General features: G+C 41.7%; 3 protein-coding genes across 7 annotated transcripts in view; 1 reads left to right on the top strand and 2 right to left on the bottom strand.

Annotated features, from left to right (window-relative positions):
* The window catches only part of LOC123760316 (filamin-type immunoglobulin domains fbug), a 129,600-nt gene extending 128,088 nt beyond the window's left edge, over positions 1-1,512 (top strand). The window contains 1 exon segment of the mRNA XM_045745894.2: positions 136-1,512. Within this exon segment, the coding sequence (XP_045601850.2) occupies positions 136-261 (126 nt within the window). The 3' untranslated portion in view covers positions 262-1,512.
* Positions 989-3,002, bottom strand: LOC138372477 (cuticle protein 16.5-like). Its single transcript, XM_069337942.1, has 3 exons — positions 2,906-3,002; positions 1,598-2,142; positions 989-1,156 (listed from the first exon to the last, which is right to left on the bottom strand). The coding sequence occupies exons 1-3, from the start codon at positions 3,000-3,002 to the stop codon at positions 989-991; spliced, it is 810 nt and encodes a 269-aa protein (XP_069194043.1).
* Positions 2,595-22,932, bottom strand: LOC123760317 (kelch-like protein 20). Of its 5 annotated transcripts, none has more exons than XM_045745897.2 (10): positions 21,753-22,932; positions 11,204-11,366; positions 10,717-10,921; positions 8,625-8,837; positions 8,064-8,318; positions 5,841-6,054; positions 5,551-5,729; positions 4,840-5,029; positions 4,423-4,560; positions 2,595-3,913 (listed from the first exon to the last, which is right to left on the bottom strand). In XM_045745897.2, the coding sequence occupies exons 1-10, from the start codon at positions 21,871-21,873 to the stop codon at positions 3,699-3,701; spliced, it is 1,893 nt and encodes a 630-aa protein (XP_045601853.1). In that variant the 5' UTR covers positions 21,874-22,932; the 3' UTR covers positions 2,595-3,698. The 5 variants fall into 5 exon arrangements, with proteins under 5 accessions (XP_045601853.1, XP_045601857.1, XP_045601854.1 ...); XM_045745901.2 differs by lacking the exon at positions 21,753-22,932 and adding an exon at positions 18,207-18,412 and having other exon boundaries at positions 11,204-11,389; XM_045745898.2 differs by lacking the exon at positions 21,753-22,932 and adding an exon at positions 18,207-18,409.
* Between the last annotated feature and the right edge of the window lie 1,282 nt (positions 22,933-24,214).

Below are 24,214 nucleotides of genomic sequence, written 5' to 3'. Positions count from 1 at the left end.
ATATAATATATATATATATATATATATATATAAAATATATAATCGTTTTTTACTTGGTGTCAGAAATTTTATAAAGCTTTCTTAATATTTGTTGTAACCTACATGAAAGGATATAAAGTGATATGATTTTTGCAGGGTGGGTACTCTCCCGGTGGACCTGGTGGGGCTCAGAGTGACTACTATGGCAGTATCGGCTACGGTACCTATGGTGCAGTCAGTTTTAGCCAGATGTCCTGGAGAGGTTCGCAAGCACAGTTGTGAAGGGGGCCAGGGTCCCCGCCGAGCGTCGCCCCTCCCACTAATGCCCCATCTAGTAATGGCTTCCTACCTAGCTCCTCACCATCTTCTCCTTCACCACCCCGTGCCATGCTAGCCACCAATGGCCGAGTACTCCCCACACCTCGACAGGTCAAGGCTCTAGCCTATGCTCGTCGAAGGAACAGACCCTTAAGTCACGACACGGTTGGTCATTTTTCCATGCCACGACCTCCTCTTTCAGCACCACAAAGACCAATTCCCGTATACATGTCGACTTGGGCATGGCCCCCTTGCCACAACCACTTCACGTCCCTGCCGACCCCATCGCATAAGGGTCGCAAGACCCCCCGACGTTCGACGCCCATGAACGACCCTGCATATTCCGGCATCAGCCTGCACCAGTTCCACCGGTACCGTCTCATCACCAACAACAACTTATAGGGTGGTGGACCCTGGTCCCTCCCAACAGGGCTCCTGTATATAAACAGGTGCGAGCTTGCTCAGGTTCTTTCTCTTGAACTTTGCAAGGCTCGGTACCCTTCATACCTAGCCCTGAAACATGTCCCAAATGCTGCCGTCATAGACATTACCACTGGCCACATTCAACAGCACACACTACCATCATTTATGCATCTTTCATCTCATTGCTCTACCTGTACATTAAATCAACTTAAAAACACTTTAAAGTACGCATTATTGACCACATTTCATTCTCATGTCAAAACCAGCATCATAAGGAGTGAGCAAGGACACGAGGCAGCCCCTGGGAGCAGGTGTGAGGGCGACGCCTGCCTGCCGTCATGCTGGGTGACGCCAGGCCAGGCTCGGTTCTCGCCTCAGCCAGCCCCCATTGTGCCTCATCACTGGTGCCGCCGCCTAGATTTTGTTTATAATCATCCTGTAAGAGATTAGTGTAAAATAGCCAAATTCAAGACTTTTGTAATTTATATCCTAAATTGAAGCAAATATTTTTCTTCTCGGCCTTTTAATAATTAAAATTACTTGATATTTATCACACCATTACCATGCATTTGTACTCATCTAGAAGTCACTAAATAGCTATTGTTAATGTGTTACCGTTAATTACAAGACTAGAACACATCATTAGTGTCACAATTTCATACTGGTCCTTACATAGGTTATTTAAGTATCTTAAGTTATCAGAGATTGTGATGTTATATCATTAATATATTTAATAATACTACACAATTTTTAACTATTTGTAAATGTTGAATTAATAAAAAATACTAATGACCCCCACTACTACTTCCCAGAGTCTTCATTGTGGCTTTTTTCTCCAGTTTAGTTGGTTAGTCTGGCAGCGCTTTGGCCAACACACAGGAGCCATGGCAGCTGCCCGGTACTTGGACACGGCAGCTGCCCGGTACTTGGACACGGCAGCTGCCCGGTACTTGGACACGGCAGCTGCCCGGTACTTGGACACGGCAGCTGCCCGGTACTTGGACACGGCAGCTGCCCGGTACTTGGACACGGCAGCTGCCCGGTACTTGGACACGGCAGCTGCCCGGTACTTGGACACGGCAGCTGCCCGGTACTTGGACACGGCAGCTGCCCGGTACTTGGACACGGCAGCTGTCCCGTACTTGGACACGGCAGCTGCCCGGTACTTGGACACGGCAGCTGCCCGGTACTTGGACACGGCAGCTGCCCGGTACTTGGACACGGCAGCTGCCCGGTACTTGGACACGGCAGCTGCCCGGTACTTGGACACGGCAGCTGCCCGGTACTTGGACACGGCAGCTGTCCCGTACTTGGACACGGCAGCTGCCCGGTACTTGGACACGGCAGCTGCCCGGTACTTGGACACGGCAGCTGCCCGGTACTTGGACACGGCAGCTGCCCGGTACTTGGACACGATAGGGGCTGTGAGAACAGACACGTTTAACGAGCAACCAATGTGGATATTTACACCTAATTGTGCAGCATAAATTTGGCACTACATCGGAACGTCTCAGAGGTACAGTGAAGACTTGTTTGAAGATACTTGAACGTGTCTTTGGTAACACCCGGTGAAATGTCTACTTTGGTAGTAGAAATTGAAACGCTATATGCGATCTTAATCACTGTAACCATATACACTATACACAGGCCCTTCATCGCTGGAAATTTCATATCTTTACTACAAACTATATTTATTACTGGAATCGTTCACACGGCAATCACAATAACATTCTTCTTTGCGCACTACCTTCACTGTAACCTGACATCACACACTACCTTCACTGTAGCCACCGACATCACACACGACCTTCACTAACGTAACTAAACGAGCAAAAACGTTTATGATTGTGGAAGTGAGGTCGTTAATAAAATAATTGTTGAACACAAGTATTTTTATCCAGTGGGCTTGGAGGGCGCAAACATTCACTACACATTAAACATTGGGAGTTTCTTTCCTGGGGACTAGACCCAGCATTCTTCCCAAGGAAGGCTTTTGTTCCAGTTGGTGTTACAATGGAAGCTTTTCCCACAATGTATGTGGTATTTTGAGGTGATTCTGATTGGTGATAGTTTTATACCAGTACCTATATAACATCCTCATTCGCCACCTGTAATACCAGTGTACAGATTCGGGTTTTTTCTTCAATCCTCCCTTTACTCAATTACTTTATCACGGTGATGTTACCTGATAATACTTCTAATTTGTAGAAGAGTCTTGAGTAAGATGTATTCAATATGGACTCCTTCAGCGTCCTCAGCCGCCAGCACATCTGCTCGTTCATTCCAACAGACCCAACGTGGAAGGGGATCTACAGGAATTTGACCACTCTTCACCGATTGATTAGCACTCTCAGAGCTCTCTTGATTTCAGCAACCATAGCTTGGTTTTCTGCCTGTTTTTTTACAAATGTTTTGTAGTGCTGCTTTTGAATCGGTGCAGGTCACTGCACCTTTAGTGTTTTTTTCAAGGAATCTTAATGCCATAACAACTCTGCTTGCACTTAAGAGACATGGTTCTCAATACGTGCCTTTTCTTCATTTCTGTTTTGAGACATTATTCCTAATTACAGTGTATACTGCCCCAGCCCTGCCATTAGTAGGATTAAATGAACCATCAGTGTAGATTTGATCTAATTCATTTCTGGTTTCTTTATACATTTACTCAAGATACTTATGCCTCATTTTCTGTGGTATCGTGTTGGACTTTTTCGTTGTCTCGTTTATAATAACTACATGGTTCATCCTTCCAGGAAGGTAACATCCCTACAGGCATGAGCTCACGGGCTTGCACAAGCAGGTGAAGTTCTTAAGAGAGCAAATTGATTTTTTGTTTTTTCCCTCTTTCCTCTTTTAAGTAGCATGAAAAGCAAAAAATGGCATCACTCATCAGTTTGCCACCTGGAAGAACTTCACCTGGACATGGAGTGAGCTGCTAAACTGGTGGACACCCTGGTAGATATTGAACATGGAGTGAGCCACTACACTGGTGGCGAGGCAGGAACACTAACAGTGGCTGCAACCAACCCAAAGCGACGAAGCTGCATAGATTGAACACAGTGCCACATGTTAGTTCGTGGGTTGTACTTCTCAACTGTATTGAGGTTCGACTCTCCACTAAATCCACCGAGACAGAAGATCCTTCCATGACTGACGGTCACACCAAAGCTGCTTCGAGCGCTGATCATAGATGACACTGTAAATTATTAAAATGTTAATAATTTTATTTAATTAAAAAAATATTAAATGAGAGTTTGTGAGAATATTAAATTGATATATGTAATATATATGGCTGATCTTCAGGGCTATTAATAAAGATTAATTATATACGTTAGTGGGCCATCCAGAGGCTTTGGGCCTGCGCAGGAATATCCCTTCCAAAAGAAAAAAATTATATACAAAGTTTGAGGTCCCAGAAAAGAAGAGCAGTGAAAGAATTGTAATATTTACTTTACATGACTACCTTTTTTCAATAGAAACAAATCCATATTAAGACAAAAATCAGTTAAGCTTTGTTTTAGCAACTTAAATAATATCGATTAGGCGACTGTGGAACAGATTAAAACTGTCATGTTTTATTAAATGAACAGCATTAAATGTCAACAAAATAACTGAATTTCTGTGTAATGCCCGTAACGTAAGTAACAAATTAAATGTTCATGCTTCAACTTAGAATATTTTGTTCTACTGCGACTACTGACTAACCTGAGGTCCACTGGTCACTCAGAGGGTCGTATTTCTCGACAGAACAGAGCCATCGCGAGCCATCGTAGCCACCAATGGCGTATATCTGGTCCTGCACCACCGCTACACCCAGGTATGACCGCGCCTGTCCTAGTGGAGCTGGGCCACGGGAAAAACAGCCATCAACATTACGTACTCAATCAAGTTCCACCTCACTCGTATCTCTCACCCCTCCAACCTCAATCATATCCCTCCTACCTCACTAATATCCCTCACCCCTCCTGCCTCACTCGTATTCCTGTGTAAATAGCGATGGTGTGAATACAGAACTGGTGTGGTGACAGATGGTGTGAATACTACCGGTGTCATGACAGGTGGTGTCAATACTACCGGTGTCATGACAGGTGGTGACAAAGACATCATTCCAATGAGCCTCACCAATCGGGACCCAGGTATCGGATCCTGGATCAAACTTTTCACAGGAGCGTAGGACTCGACTGGTGCCCCCGGCAGCGGCCACACCGCCAACAGCGAACAGTGACCCATGGAGGGCCACCAGACCAAAGTGGCCTCGGCCCTCGCTCAGGGACCCTCTGCCCACCCAGCTCTCGCTAGATTCATCATAAACCTGAAAAAGAAATGTTCTTTATCATCAAAACTTAATGAAAACATATTAAATTAATTTGAATTATTGTTGTAAGCTCCAATTATTATTAGTTTGGCGTATGTAATTTAATTATGCCATGATATCTTATATATAATATATTTAAGATATCAAACCATATTTCGTTAAAACTCGATGCAAATTTATTTTCTTGTAAATCAAATCTGTTTTTAACAATGATTTAAAAATAAGCTCAACTGATAAACTAATCTGAAAGCATTGCCTATTTTCGAAATGTTACTTAAACCATTTAAATCACAAATTATTATTACTATCATCATCATAGGTAGTTACAGGAGTAGACACCTTCTACCTTCAATTAGCAGGCCTTTTCCTTCCCCCAGCTCATGCGAAGCTTGCCCTACTAGTTTTCCCTGAAACACGACATGCTAATCGGTTTACAACCAGGTTCCCAACCACTGGGTGAAAAAGTGGCAGCGTGATATTTGCATTGTTACATATATGAGTGATAAGAGTAGGCTTACCAAGAGCTCATGTTGGTATCTCTTTTGCGACCTGCCGCCGGCGAAGTAGAGAACTCCGTCAAGGAAAGTAGCTGCTGCTCCGTGGACAGGTGCTGGCAAGTCAGGAAATCTATGCCAGGTGTTCGATGATACCCTGTAGCACTCACAAGAGGCTAGGAATGTATTACTCGTCTGACCTCCTGCGGTCAAAGGATCAATAATTATTAAACAAATATTACCCCCTGTATGTTGTTGTTATATTACTGCGATATTCCATGTATAAGGTTTGTTGATACTTTGTGTGTATATACCGAGGACATGGACGAGGTTGTGGCGAGTGGCCACAGCGCAGTATGCCCTAGGCTGCTTCATGGCGGGGAGGACCTGCAGCCGGGTGCTCCTGCGGTCACCAGGCTGGAGGGAGGTGTCAGGTATACTGCACCGCCAAGACGAGTAACCAAGGGCAAAACATTCCACATTGCCAAGCAGGCGACCATTTGACTCGCCGCCCATCACAAGCAACACCTTCACACACACAGAGATATTAGGTATTTTGTAAATGCAGGAGATATCATACATAGCTGATAAATTACTTATTGGTATAAAGGTCATGGTAAAGTCCATTTGCAGCTTACAATTTGAATAACTTCTTTTCTGTAGGGGATTAAAGGCATTATAATTTTTTCAATAAAGGAATATATAAAAGATTTAGTATATATAATCTCTGGATTGTTAAAGTCTTTAACATGTCCGCCATCATTGCGGACACAAGTTCCACAAGTACGTTGCGGATTTGGGTCACAGTTATGGCATTAATCACACAAGGTATTCTAGTATAAAGATCGTCTAAGGAGCAAGGTTTTGATAAGTGAAGTACAGTTTTAACATGTTCTCATACAAAAAAGTCCAGCGCCAGGTACCAGTCCAGTGAATGCTGACCGACTCACCTTTTCCAATCCATCTGTTTGGGAAAATATTGTCCAAAAATTGTCAAATGCTACGTGTAAATTGACAAGGTGCACCACCTGGCTGAAACTTTGTCTTTATTATTATACAGATTATTTGCATCTACTAAAGATCAGAAGTTATAAGTATTTTAAACTGCACAAGGACCTGAAAATAACCCCCTCAAGTTTGAAGAATGTTATGATTATTTTAAACATTATTAGAATTATTGTAATTGGTTTATAGCTTTTCTTAAATCTCTGTCTCTCTCTCTCTTATGTGGTGCATTTTTTAGCTGTCTAGTGTCTAGACGTGCAAGTTCCTTGTCATATCTGTTCTTGAAGTTGTGGATATCGGTGCTTAGTTGCATGTGCGTGTGTGTGTGTGTGTGTACTCACCTAGTAGTGAGTGACTGTGTGTGTGTACTCACCTAGTTGTGAGTGGCTGTGTGTGACTATGTTATCACCTAACAGAGTTTGCAGGGCTGAACTTTTCCTGGCTTCTTGGCCAGGATTCAACAAGCATTTAAACATCTACTTGCGAACCTGTACATCTTTTTGCAATCTTTAGCGGCTTTGTTTAAATTTATTTAACTGTTTACGAGCATCGAAACTTCCCAGTCAAATATTATTACTATAAACAGCCTCCTGGTGCTTCGGAGCTCATAAACTGTTTAATATATATAAATAAAAACATCAAACATTCAGAAAAGATGTACAGGTTCGTAAGTACTTATGTAACTGATGAATTAGGTCCTGAATCTAGCCCTTCGTTCCTTTAAAATTGAAAATTGGATGTAACTATTATTTACCCTCCAAATTTATGGCATTTACTGATCCTGTATTAACAACGACCCTTATGACATCCGTTTGGTTCGTCTGCTGTCCTCTTGTACTGCTCGGCCAAAATATTCCTCTCTCTTTCTCTTCGCTATATTAATACCCTCAAAATACTTTGTATATCTGGATCATGTCTGGTTCTCAGTTCTTCAAGTGATATTTCGTTAAGTTGTCTCAGTCTATCCTTGCAGTTCAATCTTCTCAGTTCTAAGACAAGCCAAGTAATAAATCTGTCCTACTTTTTTGTTTATATGTTGTTTTGAGGTGAGGGCAAGTGATTGTATATTTGTGTGTATAATCTGGATAATAATCTGGTGTATAATTTTATGAAGCTAAAACACAAAGTTAAAATATTCCTAGGCCTACTATAGCACGCATATGTACTATATATTGGGCCTCAAATATCGTGTATTAGGCCGAGTGAGGTTAGGTTAGTTAAGTTTGTCAAAGAAACACCAGTAAAAAATAGTTTTCCGGTTTGTCCAACTCAATAGTTCAGATTTCTACTTTCTAATTTCGTTGAACGTCGGTATATATACTATGATACGTATATATACGCTTTCCTCTCATAGTTCCCTTCCCTCATCGTTACTATAAGTACTACCATAACAAGAGGATGGGCTGAAATCTACACTATTTTTTTTCAGAGGGAAGCACTGCTGTTAGTGCTTCAGGCTAACTGTAATAGTTTTTTTCAGTTTTCATAATTCTGATCAACAGAATGTTACAACTAATTACTACAGAGCTCACCTCCTCCTGAGAATTATGCCGCGTTTTCTTTGATGATTCGTCTTGATCGACAGAACAATTCTCAGTTCTACTTGAGGTAATCTCTGAGGCCACAATGTGTCGTAAATCTTCGGATAACAGTTGCTTTTCTTCTAGCGTAGCTATCCATTTTATTCTTGTCTGTGCGTTAAGGTGCCCCAAATCAATATTCTGGAGGAGAGTTACGAGCCATTTTTGTCTCTCGTCTGGGTCTTCAGCCGCCCAGCGGACCACTGCCTGACGAAGATGAACACACGGACATTTATAAACTGTATTTTGTTGCCAGTTACTAATAAAAGTAGAATAGCTTCATAACCGTAACACGTGAAATTTATTCCAATACAAAATAAAATATTGAGTTTCAAGTTCTTGTCCATGACTGATATATATTTTGTGAAATTGAATTCTCAGATAAATCAATCTAAACCAGTGGCCCTTGTATTAAATATAAAACACATTTTTGTGAACAAATTTGTAATTCAAACAAGTGACTGAATGATAACAAACAAGAGACCTACAAAAGGTGGAAAATAGTCTACACACGTTAAGGAGCTCCTCCTCCGACTCAATATTGAGGTAGGGTTGCTTGAGGAGTGTTAGGAGCGTCTCTGGCAGGAGAGAGAGGAAGGCTGGGTGGCCGAGGACCTGAGAGCACTGGGAGCAGCCCAGAGCTAGGGCATCAGTAGCCAGGTCGTGGCACCGGTGCAGGCTGGCGACCTCATAAACACTCAAGCAGGTCTCCATCACTAAGTGGTTCTTGGCACACAAAGAAAGTTAAGGTAATCAGCCTGTGAATCATAATTTGACAACTCTATGGCACATTTTATCTTAAATAATGATAATAGCTGAATGTGATTTGCTCACACTAGGGTGATCGGGGAAGGTATCCACCATATCCTCTCCTAATCGTACCATAGAAAAATAATTATGCTAACAAATCTCTCACCCTCGCCGTTTTCCTTTCCTCAGTAGGAGGAACGTGATTGAATTGGACTCCCGTCTCCTGCAAAGTAGTCATCAAAAAGATGAACGCCTGTCTCTGATACTGTGACGCTTATCTAAGGTCACTAAAGTCCACACTTGATATACACTTGCTACATTTCTCATCCTCCAAAACTGGCAGTACATATACTCATTGCGCAAAAAGTAAACGTTTTTGTAATAATCGTAGAGTGAAACGTATAAAGACTGCAATAACCTTACCTATCCAAAGCCTAATAAAACGTCACTAATATACATAATTTTAGATAGAATGTATTACTCACACACACGCACACATCTGGGGGCCCGTGGCTAAGTGGACAGCGCTTGGGACTCGTAATACTAAGGTCCGGGTTCGATCCCCGGCAATGGCGGAAAACAAATGGACAGAGTTTCTTTCACCCTGATGTCTCTGTTACCTAGCAGTAAATAGGTACCTGGGAGTTAGACAGCTGTTACGATCTGCTTTGTGTGTGGAAAAAAAGTTGAGAGGCGGGCCGAAAGAGCAGAGCTCAACCCCCGCAAGCACAAATAGGTGTATAATATATATATATATATATATATATATATATATATATATATATATATATATATATATATATATATATATATATATATATATATATGTCGTACCTAATAGCCATAACGCACTTCTCAGCCTACTATGCAAAGCCCGATTTGCCTAATAAGCCAAGTTTTCATGAATTAATGTATTTTCTCTAATTTTTTGCTTATGAAATGATAAAGCTACCCATTTCATTATGTATGAGGTCAATTTTTTTTATTGGAGTTAAAATTGACGTAGATATATGACCGAACCTAACCAACCCTACCTAACCTAACCTAACCTATCTTTATAGGTTAGGTTAGGTTAGGTAGCCGAAAAAGTTAGGTTAGGTTAGGTAGCCGAAAAAGTTAGGTTAGGTAGGTAAGGTAGTCGAAAAACAATTAATTCATGAAAACTTGGCTTATTAGGCAAATCGGGCCTTGCATAGTAGGCTGAGAAGTGCGTTCTGGCTACTAGGTACGACATATATATATATATATATATATATATATATATATATATATATATATATATATATATGTCGTACCTAATAGCCAGAACACACTTATCAGCCTACTATGAAAGGCCTGATTTGCCTAATAAGCCAAGTTTTCATGAATTAATATATTTTCTCTAATTTTTTTCTTATGAAATGATAAAGCTACCCATTTCATTATGTATGAGGTCAATTTTTTTTTAATGGAGTTAAAATTAACGTAGATGTATGACCGAACCTAACCAACCCTACCTAACCTAACCTAACCTATCTTTATAGGTTAGGTTCGGTTAGGTAGCAGAAAAAGTTAGGTTAGGTTAGGTTAGGTAGGTTAGGTAGTCGAAAAAACATTAATTCATGAAAACTTGGCTTATTAGGCAAATCGGGCCTTGCATAGTAGGCTGATAAGTGCGTTCTGGCTATTAGGTACGACATATATATATATATATATATATATATATATATATATATATATATATATATATATATATATATATATATATATATATATATATATATATTAATATATATATATATATAATATATATATATATTAATATATATATATATATAATATATATATATATATATATATATATATATATATTTACCTTTAAATAATAGCAGCAAAGCTTTTTAAGATCGTATATCTGAAAGTAATCAGCTAGAGTAAGGACGTTTGTAATATTGTGTTGGTCGAGTGGTGCCCGGCCGGTGTAGACGTAGGTGAGGACGGTGTTGAGGACGGCACCGGCCACGTCCTCCAGGACCAGGCTCTGGGTCCTCCCCTCCACCAGACCCACCGACAACATCGCTCTACAAGAAATACAATATGCAGGTTTGCTACTGAGAGACGGATTTCAACTCATAATAAATATAAGGGTTTGATATTGATATTGTGATCTAATTAATGACTATTATTATAACATTTATATAGGGTTCTTTCATGAGTTTTACCCTTGCATACTTGATGTAAAGTTCTTACATAGCAAGATATTAGAATTGGAAACGTGTGTGAAGAGAAAGTAAACTCTGAACAGTAGATTAACTATACAACATAACTTATAAAGGAGTCGTAAGGTACATAGTGTTACTGACCTAAAATAAGGGGAAGCGGCAGCCAGGATGACCTTGTGAGCGTGGATGACCTCATCACGAGTGGTAATGACCAAATCGGTGAAAAGCCTAGTCTGCCAGGCCTGGTGAAGACCCCGGGCCAGCGTGGCGGGCCAGCCACCGTCTGACACGTCCTCCGCCATTCCTGTCAACAAACACCAAGGGTATCTTCTTGAGGTTATCTTGAGATGATTTCGGGGCTTTTTAGTGTCCCCGCGGCCCGGTCCTCGACCAGACCTCCACCCCCAGGAAGCAGCCTGTGACAGCTGACTAACACCCAGGTACCTATTTACTGCTAGGTAACAGGGGCATAGGGTGAAAGAAACTCTGCCCATTGTTTCTCGCCGGCGCCTGGGATCGAACCCAGGACCACAGGATCACAAGTCCCGAGTGCTGTCCGCTCGGCCGACCGACTCACACCATTGAGGGTAACCTTACACCATTGACTTTCGTCTCTATTCAGCTCGTTCTCTTGATCTGCCATTCAGTAAAATAATCCAACCTCCTAACCTAACCAGGTCTACTGATTACTAGCCTAACCAAAAACGTACGCAGCCGTGCAACCAATCTAACCTATCTAGTTCGATGCATAGAATACGTAGATATTTCTAAGCCGTTACTTTTCATGGTAGGATGCATTTGTAACATTTGTTATTCAAATGTAAAAAAAAAGCGATCTATTATGAGAGGACGGGTTGTTAGCTCGCCACTCTAATGTCCTCTCTGCTTGTATTGTTGACACCAGATGCGATGGCACGTCTGACACTAATTATTATCAGTGTCAGAAGTGCCATGAAATGACATATTTCATTTCGATAATCACCCAAATGATTATCCACACGAGAATTCAATACTGTCACCTCACTCAACTCAAAAATGAAAAAATCTTTAAATTTTGTAGTCAGTTATAAATATACAACCATTTTTATAATTTTTTAGTTTAAAATTTGTTAAACTTGAAACTAATTGTAATAACTGGTTCACGAACATTATCTCATGTGATAAGCTCACGGCCTCAGATTTTAAATATGTAAATTTTTAGTGATCAAGACGCTGGTTCTGGGAGGGTTCCCAAAACCCTAAAGCGATCATTGTGGTATTATAAAAACGGATCACGACATGGCATGGCATGCCATTCATATCTCAAGAGACTTTATATCGGCTTCTTTATGAAAGATATATTGAACTCTTGGTTCAATATATCAATGAACTCTGGCCTAACACCTGGCCAGAAGTGTAACGCAAAACACACACACACACACAATTTAGCGATCTGAATCGTCATAATCTGATGTTTCGCAGCGCAGCCTAAACCGGAAGACGAGTCAAAGCCAAGTCTGCTGTAGAATATGACAGTCAGAGAGTTGAGAATGCTCGGAGGGACTAGACGGACTAGGTGGGCATCACCAGCGCGAGCCGACTTGTATGAGAATATTATTATTGAATGTTAGTAACTTGTAATAATAATAATAATAATAATAATAATAATAATAATAATAATAATAATAATAATAATAATGTCATAATATATGACATGCACGGGATAAGCAATAGTAGCATGTAGGAATAGTGTTTTATGAGGCTACTTGAGGACCGACATGAGTTATAAGCTTATAATCGATCTATGGGACACTGAAGGACTTTACTAATATGAACATTGTATACTAATGAAGACTCCATGTGAGGCAGTGGTTAATTTTAAAAGTGAAACAATTTTGAAGCAGTTTGTAGAAAAATTATGTTGTTTTGCATAAATAATATGTTTAGATTACTGAACACCGTCAAAAATGAGCGAAATGTAGGATTTCTAAACAGTTTACAGGTATATGACACTTATTATCATTTAAATAAGTGTTGATTCATTTGTGTCATTAGTTGTGGAGAACGGTGAATTGAAAAGCCCGTTGAGGGGGAGGAATCTTAGATCACCTTCTAAGTCGCATCAGATGTTTTATACAAGAAACTAGTAGGAGGCGCATCTGGTACGCTTCATCCAACTTTATCAGTAGACAACACGTGATAGTATAAAGACCAGCTGCCAGACGACGGCCTTCCTCTGATGGGTAGATTACGGGGACAAAGTTCAAAACATATCTATAGATTATGATCAGTTCAATACCCGAGTGGAACGTTTATTTTTGTTCGTTAGTAGTTATTTAGGTGAAGAGTCAACACACGCTGCTTCGTTAACCATCTACTCGTACTATCTTCCTAAATGTTGAGAATAAGCATAACATAATGGTCACTTGATTTCACTAAATGTTTAAGTAAAATGGATATATATTCTTAATGGGTTATAATTCTGCACGAGTACGAATATTTGTATTTCAAGGCTCCATGTAATTTTGTGTATGATTGTATTACACGGAGCCCATGTAACCTGTACAAAAATGGTTGTGTGCCTGTATTACATGGGCGGCACTCGTGTGTATACTCACCTAGTTGTACTCACCAAGTTGTGCTTGCAGGATCGAGCATGTCCTCGTGAAACTTTCGACCGTCATTAATTAGTTCAATGCAGTGACTCATTTCCCTCATTTTGTTTTTCCTTATCACATCTTTATAACCAGGCCTCGAATGGGTTTCAACAATTTCCTTATCTTTCGTTCCACTTATTTACGACTCTGATATTAAAAAAGTTCTTTCTGACATTTTTGTGACTCATCTGTATTTCTAATGTCCTCTCTAACGTTCCTTAGTTTGAACATTGCGTCTGTATCTACTTTGTCAATGCCCCCGTAGTAGGTCACTGTCATGTTTGCACTACTTCTTTCGTCTACCAGTGTAGCGAGGTCCAGTTCCCTCAGGAACGGACCTTGTTTCATATTTTTGGACCGTTTCAAGTGTACTCACCTAGTTGTGCTTGCGGGGGTTGAGCTCTGGCTCTTTGGTCCCGCCTTTCAACTGTCAATCAACTGGTGTACAGATTCCTGGGCTCTGTAATATCTACATTTGAAACTGTGTATGTGTGTGTGTGTGTGTGTGTGTGTGTGTGTGTGTGTGTGTGTGTGTGTGTGTGTGTGTGTGTGTGTGTGTGTGTGTGTGTGTGTGTGTGTGTGTATAAATTGAAATGTCTGTCCGAGGTTGAAGCCTCACGCAACTTTGCACTATGATTCCTGTAGAGTATTAGCCCAACACAGGCATGTCCAGGTCGTCATAACTCAAGGGAAAACAGCGTGCTACGGTCACATATAGAACCCCCACGACGATTTTGGCTCTCGCCACCGATTCCGTCTGACAAAATACTAGATATCCTATTGCCGACTATAACAATACAATTGTTAAAGTGCATTATTAATGGTTGACAAGTATTAGAGAGTCAAAATAGAATATTCTGTGTAAATATCAATGTAGATGCTCTTGTAGTATGGCACATATCTTCTTCCCCTTGCACTTACTTGTTTCAATAAGAAGATGTATTTAATTCGCCGCACTTGGGTGGCGAGAGAAGATAAGGTATGTTGTGTGTTGTGGCGGTGATGGTGACCCTGGAAACACTGCCAGGACGCACCCTCACACATCGCCTCCCTACACTACACTGACGGGGCTACACACTCACGCACATACGAACGATGCCATGTGTCTACGTTCGAGTTATGACCAGAGATAATTGTCTGGGCGTCAATCCTTAACTGTTCGCCCAGCAGTAATTGAGTCCCTGGTTGGTAATCGATTGGTGGGGTCGTGCGCCAGGGAAAGGAGTGGGTAAGGTTTACCAAGAGCTATGAAAAGGGAAAGCTCTCAGCCTGCTAATATGGGTCAGACGCCGTCTGTTCATATACCCACCTGTGTAAACAAATAATGATGTGGGTGGAGGCAGACTCGATACACGTCTTTTAATTAGATATAACAGAGCTCAATAGGCTCTGGAACCTATACAAAAGTCGATTAAATGTTGAGAGGCGGGACCCAAGAGCTGTGATTCATCCTCCCCCTGTAAATACAACTAGCTGGTGAGTACACACACGCGCGCGCGCACACACACACACACACACACACACACACACACACACACACACACACACACACACACACACACACACACACACACACACACACACACACACACTTGGACAACTATCTGTGTTCACCTAGCAGTAAACAGGCACCATGGCTTTACACAGTTGTGAATTGCAGCCTGTAAAGCCAGTAGTTAGTTGGTCTACTAGATATGATAGAGAAAAAAAAAAGTCGGGAGTCATAAAACTGGACAATTGACGGATGGAAAGGGGGAGTCCAAGAGTTAATAAAAGCTCGATCCTGCAGGCACAATTTAGTATATACACAAACACACCCGCGAACAAGAGAGGATTGTCTCTTTGTCCATATATCAAAATTCATCTTAAATATAAAATATGAAGAGTAATCTGGAAATAAATAAATAAAAAAGACAAAGAATTGGGGAAATGGGAGGAGACATGGTAAAGTAATCAATGATAAAGTGTAGGAGTGAGGTAAATAAACTAGGCTACACGGCGCCTAGTGTTGATAAGTCAGCCCGTCCTCCTCAGTTTTCTCAACTTCACTAAACTGCTGTGCTCAACAGTTTAGTGCCCCCTCTCCACGGCCCCGAACGTCTCCAATGGAAAGGCAAACGCCAATACGATTGGTTCCAGCGCCGTCGCAGGAACTGTCAGAATGAGGTTGAAGGCAGCAACGAACTGCACCAGGGGCTCCAGCTCCGGAGTCGACTTCGAAATTGGTAAAAGAAGGCACAGGGACTCCAAATCTGGAGACCGCCGTGGTCGGGGCCGGAGAAGAAATGCCCCAGCAAGGGCAAGAACGACCCCAGCCTCCCGAAGCAAAACTTGGGCCGCACGAGCCCCAGGAGGTGGACTTCCGACCCCTGCACCTATGGGTTCAAGACAAGAGATCGTCACAGCCCTCTTTCACCCGAGGCCGGCTTCCTTCAAGACCAAACAGAAGGAAGAGTAATTAGTAATTACAATAATTATTATTATAACTAATTATAAATTATTACTCTTCCTTCTACTTGGTCTTGTTCTGTATGGCCTCAATAGTTTCTCATAGATTCACCAAGTTCTTGTGATTTCATTGTGCAATATACTTATATAACGACTAGGCTGGCGGGTGCAATATTACGGGAGACATCTCACGTCACGCAGGGTGCAGTCGCACCTCCACAGATCTCTAGTATCAGCTCTTGATACTGGTAATGGTTCAAAAGGGCCACCACTTACGGGCTATTCATGCCCGTGCTACCTTTTGGGTGGCTTACTTTTCATCAATCAATCAATCGGGTGCAATAATTATTTTTTTTTCTACCACAGACGTGGCCACACATTTACAATGCTAACCAGCATATATACATTTTCTTCTGTCCTCCATGGACAGGGTTAGAGAAGTGTTAAACATATAGTTCAAGGGTTTATTGAACACTCAACCACAGAAGGTGATTCGGTGCTTTTAAAATGCTAAGCTAACCTGCATACGTAAATACATAGATATACAGATTTACGTATTGCAGGGCTTGTGGTGGTGGTGGGGGGCGGGTATCAGATCACCGCCACCACGACACAATCACGTGCCTGCTGGCCTCCCACCACCATCACTGCCTCGCTCTCTCTTAGCTAAGTTATGTCCTCTTCACAACATATTCTCCAAGAATAGTATTTTGCCTATCAGTGACTATGGGGAAGTAAAGTCAGTTTTGTCATTTGTTATGCACCCCATACCCATCCCGTGGGCGGTGGTAGAAAGGGTTACAGAGGCACATAATTTGTTCAGGAACTGAATTGTTCCTCATTTATCTAAGCAAGTGACAATCTTGTGAAGCTAGTTACACATACACACACTTCGTAGCTGGGTGGACAGCGCTCTGGGGTCGTAGTCCAAAGGGCCCGGGTTCGATCTCAGGCAGAGGCAGAAACAAATGGGCAGTTTCTTTCACCCTGATGCCCCTGCTCACCTAGCAGTAAATAGGTACCTGGGAGTTAAACAGCTGCTACGGGCTGCTTCCTGGTGATGTGTGTGTCTGTTAGAAAATATATGTAGTAGACGTAATAGAGAAAATAGATTGGTAGGGCCTTGTTATTTGTTCATCACGAAAGGCTGTTGTACAACATGAAGAGAGAGAGAGAGAAGAAATATGAACATGATAGACGATGTTGTACTCAGCTTGAAGAGAGAAGCTGAGATAACTGAGAAAGCAAGAAAGCAATGAAGTTGATAAGGGAGTACCTAACGGACAGAAAGCCGGTCACAATCAGTGAGATACCGACTTGGAGGGACGTGATAGTGTCTCAAGACTCGGTCCGTGGACCGTTACTGTTCCTATTATATGTCTGATGACCGTCCTGAAAGAGTGAACTTGACGAGAAAAATATATGCAGACGACGCAGCGCTAATGAGGAATGAATACACCGAGAAGGACTGTAAATAATTACACTAAAACCTTGTCATGCTCTTGGAGTAGACAGACAAATGCTGTTAAGAATTCAATCTAAATAAGTGAAAGGTAATGAAGATGGGGAAGATAGATATCCAACCAAATGGAAGCTACGACATATGAAGGCAAGAAAGTGACTCTGAAGGAGAAAAAGTCGCGTGTTACTAAACTTGAATAAGTTCAGAGCTTTACACACACACCAAAAAAAGTCGAATGCACTAAAATAAAAAGTCGTAGAAGCCGCCTCCATGCACAATGTAAAGGCCAAATACCACAAAGTACTCAAACGTCAAGAAAGTTGAACAAAGGCATTACACTCTCGGTTCAACAAGGCTTGTTGTACCTTTCTTCCCCAGAGTCACTGCTATGTAAGCACCACAACAACCTCTCGACAAGTTTTAATATCTGCTTCATATCATTTAATATTTATACGCGAATACAGATGCTTATAGTAAAAGGCTGTACACGCTACAAATAAAAATATCCATTATGAATAATGCAATAACAAGAAGATGAATATTACATGTCAGTTCTGTAAAAGCCTGATATGCGTGTAGACTTTATTTACACTCTCACCTAGAACGATGGGTGTAGCCAAGCAACAGGTGTGGCCAGTGTTCGCGTGGTGAGTACACGTGTCCCAGTACACCTCTCACAACACATGCAACACCTTCCTGGGGCCCAAACGACGACGCCTCCTCACCGAGAGACGAGCGACGCGTGTGCTGGTGAAGCCCGGCCCTAACTGGTAACAAGGGTCCGGGTACCCTCAGCTGGGTAGCCTTGAGTGCAATGGCGTAGCTACACCCAGCAACACCATCTTCCCTGCACCCTGCAACACCATCTTCCCTACACCCTGCAACACCATCTTCCCTACACCCTGCAACATCATCTTCCCTACACCCTGCAACACCATCTTCCCTACACCCTGCAACACCGGCCTATTTAGGGTCCCCCTAATACGTAGTACTTTTTTATTAAACCAATCCCTTAAAAATGCGACGAATTAGAACAAAATTAAAACACTGTAATATTAACGTTTTCTATGTATCGGTTTCGATAGGTGGTTGCTTTGTTTTTCGTACGTTTCTGGTTAGGCTAAACAGTTGCATTTTTTGCGGAGTGGAAATCCAGAGAACTTGGCTGCTATGGTTAACGTTTGTATCACCCGGATAGTGGCGTTAAACAGTTGGGTCTGGTCATTAACTGAGTGATTACCCATGTGGACAGATGGAAGAAGGACATGAGGACACAGGAGATGAGAGGGGACATGAGGACACGAGAGATGAGGGACGATGAGGACACTGAGTCATAATGAGTCACTCATCATTTCCTCACTTCTATAATTGTATATATTTTCCTTTGTTGGGAACAGGACGCCTGTGCTTAGGCTTACTTAGGCCAGCTACTTAATGCAACCTACAACAGTTGCCTAACTCCCGAGAACCTGTTTTAACTTCTAGGTGAACTTGTGTATCAGTGAAAGGAAACGTACCCAACTGTCTCTATCCTGCTCGGGTTCGTCAATTGTTAGCCAACGATGCTAATTGTGCTATAGTAATATAATTGTTTTGTGGTCACTTGTACCTTCCTTCAGATAAAGTTAACGTTGCCTAACGCTCTTTAACATTTTGAACTGTAGAAATTGACGTATCATGTTTGCGTCAATGTCTACAGTTCAAAATGTTAAAGAGCTAGCTAATATTATTATATTAGCTAGCCTAATATTATTATATTAGCTAGCCTTCTAATTGACCAATCATTTGCAACCAGGTCACTCCACCAATCTGAATGGGATATGTCAAAGGATTTCTGGCCAACAAATTTCAACTCAAAGTTAAAGAAAGTAAGTTACTACAACTCGTAGTACATTGGGAGCACGGGAAACTTCAACAGTTTCAAAAGTGCATGTCACTTTGATAACCCTTGTACTTGCTGTGTACAAGGGATGTACACAGCAAGTACAAGGCGCTGACAAAATCAGGGTACGTTCAATACGTTGACTAATAGAAAGAGCAGCCTAGCTTTGACAGAAGCCAGCAAGATCGTAAGGAGAAACATCAGTTCAAGTTCAAAGCAGAGGAGCAATGCTCTATAATCTACATGACGTCATCTTTCTACACTTGGAGCGGCTCGAGAACGTTCACCATCGAGGCTGAGCCCGATAAATTATTATTTGCTGCCAATACAATAACTCAGCCGATGTTGGCAGATGAACTCGCTGTATTTTACATTGTATATTATTATAACGTGTTTATGTTAACCAATATGTGTGTGAGACCTTTTGCGATATTGAAATAAGTAGTCCAACTTAATTTATACATGTTACGATCACTAAAACATTCCAGTGAGTCAGATATTAAGATAACACAGATATGCCAATCATTTTCTGACTAGTGAATATCCAACTTATTATACGAGTGACCACACTAGTGTAATCTCCTTTTGTTATTTGGAGAACAATGCATGTTGTATATTGATCCAGACCACTTCTTCAAATGGTCAGATGTAACACAAACAAGGAACAACGGTTTCAAGCTCAACAAGCTACGATGCAGGACAGAAAACTGGAGAGCTTTTTCATCCATAGAGTTATAAACCCACGTAAGCCGCCTACCCGCCGAAGCCGTAAATGTCAAAACTTTGCTGAATTTCAAAATCCAGCGCGACCAAATCATCAGGAAAAATGGGGAACTTTAGATAAGCCGCCGGCTTCTTGCCCTCGTCGAGGCCAATAGAGATAGTAGTCGTCAGGGAAATTCGTGTAAATTATTACGTAAAATACTTTGACTTAGAAAAACACCAGATGCACTACCTCCTCCCAAGCTGATGAGAGAATTTAGATTTGCTTTGCTTTGGTAATGCGTTACAAAATACTCCTTAAGAGTAAGATATTATAACAGTTAATAGAAACTATACACTAATAAACGTTAGTGTATAGTTTCTATTAACGTTTATAAGGGTTGACATCACTTCTAGGATGTTTGATGCCTTCAAAAGTAACCTTACCATTCCTGTCAAGGGTAACAGAGTCATGTTACATGGTTCTATTGATGTCATGAGTAATCTCTAGCTCTGTATTACGATAAGTTAAATAGATTACTCCATTTGTTCTTAATGACGTTTCTCAAGATACGTGAATTCAGAGACAATTTTATAACAAATGTTCAAGAGATGTAAATATTTAATTCAAAATGATCTGCTACCAGAAATTTTAGCCAAATATCCACAGTTTGCTAACTCTAGGGAGTAATTAAGTGATTGTAACCTATCCACCACTGCCCACTGGATGGGGGGCGGTGTGCAGGACAAACATATCAATTGTGACACTAGCTCTCCACATATGTCAGTTGCTTAATTCAGAAACTGTACTTTTGGTCGGTCTCGAGTCCATTGTTGATGTGACGATGTGCACTGAATTTTGTAACTAGTTCATCAAGATTGTAACTTGCTTAGCTAAATGAATTGCGGTATTCAGTCCCTGAGCCCATTATGTGCTTCTGTAACCCTTTCCACTACCGCCCACAAGATGGGTATGGGGTGCATAATAAATGATCTAAACTTAGATATTACTGGCATTAAATAGAGGGGCCAGAGGAGAATGTAATGAGCGCAAAGATAACAGGGGGGTTGCCTTTGTACTGTATAAACCCAACTACGCCAGTCATCCCCAAGGTTAATAAGCGGGTCCGGACACTCCAACACAACACAGCTTGGTGACTACACAGATAAATACAAAGTAGTGGTGAAGAAAACAGACTTACTGGGGTTGGTGCTTACCTATTAGTGACTATACGGGGGCAGTGAAGTCCAGCTCTTTATGCCCCACCTTGATGGGGCATAAAGAAGTAACCCTACCATTCCTGCCAATGTGCAGGACAAACACATGTTTGCTTTATAATTGAACTATTATGATGATGGTAAAAACAAGAGATGGGTACGGGAGGATGGAGACAGGAGACGCACCGGATTGAGGTGTAATTAATCGTGATAACGAAGACAGAAGACGTATGAGGGGAAAGAGCGAGAGTGGAGACAACTGACGTACAGGGGGGAAAGAGTGAGGGTGGAGACAAGAAACGTACAGGGGGGAAAGAGCGGGGGTGAAGACAACTGACGTACCGTGGGTCGCTGTGGAGTCAGTGGTACCCCCAGGGTAGTGGAAGGCGTGGTCGTAGGGAGGGTGTGTGTCGTCCCTACTGCTGCAGCTCCTGCATGGCGCCCTCAGTCTCCCCCACTCCATTTTAAGTCATTTTACTCTTATTCCCTAAGTAAATATTCCTGCAATTACATTATAAAAACGCTCTACCAATTCCTTTAGTAACTATTCATTACATCTGTAATTTTCATGTTTCATATTTAGCTTAGATGCGTTATAAAATGTTAGTTAATTCTGGCCGGATAATGTAAATATACCGATTATATAGGGTCTCTGTAGCATGGTTGGGTTCGTTCTTGACTCACAATCGGGAATCCCAGATTCGAATGCCGAATGGACAGTAATGGGTGGGCACGTTTTCTTTCACCTAATACCGCTCTTCACCTAGCACTAAATAGGAACCCAAGAGTTGGTTAACTGTTGCTGTGGGGTTGAATCGTGTGGAAAGGTCTGTACTTCAACCTTAGAGGGAACTCGATGTAAGCCTAACATATATACACACACAGGCTGTCTGTCCCCGACAAGGCTATGATCTTCTTGATAGTAGGTGCAGCTTGCATGAAGGAGAGGCTATAATGATGTTGTTGTTGATTTAGGGGTGACGACGATCGTGGGATCGGATGCAACCCGGCTTACCCGTAAAGGGTTAATCGCGAAGCCCGGAACGGTGAAATATCAAGCCAAATCGCGATATGAGTGACACCGATCACTGGAAACTAATATGAATCGTGGCACAGAAACGCAAACGGGCAGATGATTGGGCTGCCCAAGGATTCCCTTAGGGTGACAAGCACCTGCCCCGCCCCACACAGAGAACACTAGATAGCAAAACCCAAAACTCGGCCCTCAGCTAAAACGCAAAAGTCATCCAAGTGTCCCCCGGCAAAGCAAAAGCCAGCCGCCCACCACAACTGTGGGCACACCAAGATCCGCCAACCCCCGGCACCTCTCGACCAAGCCGGCGTCGGACACCGTCACCCCGCCGGAAGAACACGCCAGAACACGTCAAAAAATCTATCAACAATCCCGTGAGCCCAAAGCGATATGTGCGCCAGGCGTTGTACAACCGGACCGTTGAAGCAGAGACTATAATGTTCACCCCTGACCCTGGCCGAGTAACGTAAACACGTCGCTTGTTACTCTGTTCTAACATCTGTTCGATCATAGAAAACTTACACTCTATGCAATGAACTATTTTATTTATAGTGGAATCACCATATCTCTAGTGGCCTTGACGGGGACAGGATGCCGGCGGCTTGTCAAATGTATCATTATTTATTTGAATTTACCTGAAAGCCATTTTTGTAGTGGCCTCAATGGGGGACAGGAAGCCGGCAGCTGGTCATAGGGTTCCCCTTCCCCCATTTTCCTGATGATTTTTTTTTCAGCTGGATTTTAAGCTACAGTAATGTCTCGACATTTACGGCTTCAGCGGATAATGCGAATCCATTGGTTTAATACCCATAGGTGAAAACGCATCTCCTGTTTTCTGTTCTCATGTTGGCCTCTGAATGCATGATAGAGCTGATGAGTTAGCCAAATAATCTACCTTTAAAGGTGAAATTGAGTATAACCTTGGATTGCCAATAAGCAGTCTGAGAGCAATAGCACACCAAGAACTTCAATAAAATCTTGTAGATCTGAGGCAAAGTGAAATCGATACCAATAATTCCATCAACACCAGTAATACCATAATTGAGATAAGGATAGATAAGAGAGTAATAGAGCGTCACCAGGGCACGGCGAGGTACATAATATCGATCCTAGTAAGAATGCCAACAGTTTTAGAAACTTTTTTTTGCTATATTTAGAATGTCCCCATGGAAATTCAGCTTGTTATCAACGTGAACGCCAAGTAATTTACCATCTACTTTGTTACTAATTTGGATATTGTTTATATTTAGATTAATTTGATCTGACCCAAACAAAATATAAAAAGTTTTGTCAATGTTAAGGGTGAGTTTGTTAGCAGTTAGCCAAAGATGGAGTTTATTTAGTTCAGTATTCACGGTGACATTTAGAGCAAGAGGGTCAGGACTGGAGAAGATGAAGGTTGTGTCATCCGCAAATAAAATTGATTTAATGTGTTGAGAGGTATTTGGAAGGTTATTAATGTAGATGAGAAAGAGGAGAGGGCCAAGTATGCTGCCCTGTGGAACACCAATATTGATGGGTAGGGTGGGAGAAATTGAATTATTCACAGAAACATACTGGAGCCTGTCACTAAGGTAAGATTGAAGGTATTGGAGGGAGTGACCTCTGCCTCCATAATGATGCAATTTAAGAAGAAGGTTTTGGTGTGGTTGACAGTGTCAAAAGCCTTACGTAGGTCAACAAATAATCCAACAGGGAACTCATTTTTATCCAGATCTACATGTATCAAGTTAATCATACTAATCAGTGATTAATATATTTATAAAACTCT

This window comes from Procambarus clarkii, chromosome 39 (genome assembly GCF_040958095.1).
Source record: "Procambarus clarkii isolate CNS0578487 chromosome 39, FALCON_Pclarkii_2.0, whole genome shotgun sequence".
Lineage (NCBI taxonomy): Eukaryota > Metazoa > Arthropoda > Malacostraca > Decapoda > Cambaridae > Procambarus > Procambarus clarkii.
Note: the sequence above shows the minus strand (reverse complement) of the source record. Positions and strands in the feature narration are given on the sequence as shown.

Coding starts and splice junctions, on each gene's coding strand:
- LOC123760317 (XM_045745897.2), bottom strand. CDS start 21,873: ATGGAGTGGGGGAGACTGAGGGCGCCATGCAGGAGCTGCAGCAGTAGG. Junction 8,319..8,624: donor CGGAGGAGGAGCTCCTTAAC/GTGTGTAGACTA, acceptor CATCTTCGTCAG/GCAGTGGTCCGCTGGGCGGC. Junction 3,914..4,422: donor GAGTGACCAGTGGACCTCAG/GTTAGTCAGTAG, acceptor AATAATTTACAG/TGTCATCTATGATCAGCGCT.
- LOC138372477 (XM_069337942.1), bottom strand. CDS start 3,002: ATGAACGAGCAGATGTGCTGGCGGCTGAGGACGCTGAAGGAGTCCATA. Junction 2,143..2,905: donor CAAATTAGAAGTATTATCAG/GTAACATCACCG, acceptor CTGTTCTCACAG/CCCCTATCGTGTCCAAGTAC. Junction 1,157..1,597: donor GGGCAGCTGCCATGGCTCCT/GTGTGTTGGCCA, acceptor AATCTCTTACAG/GATGATTATAAACAAAATCT.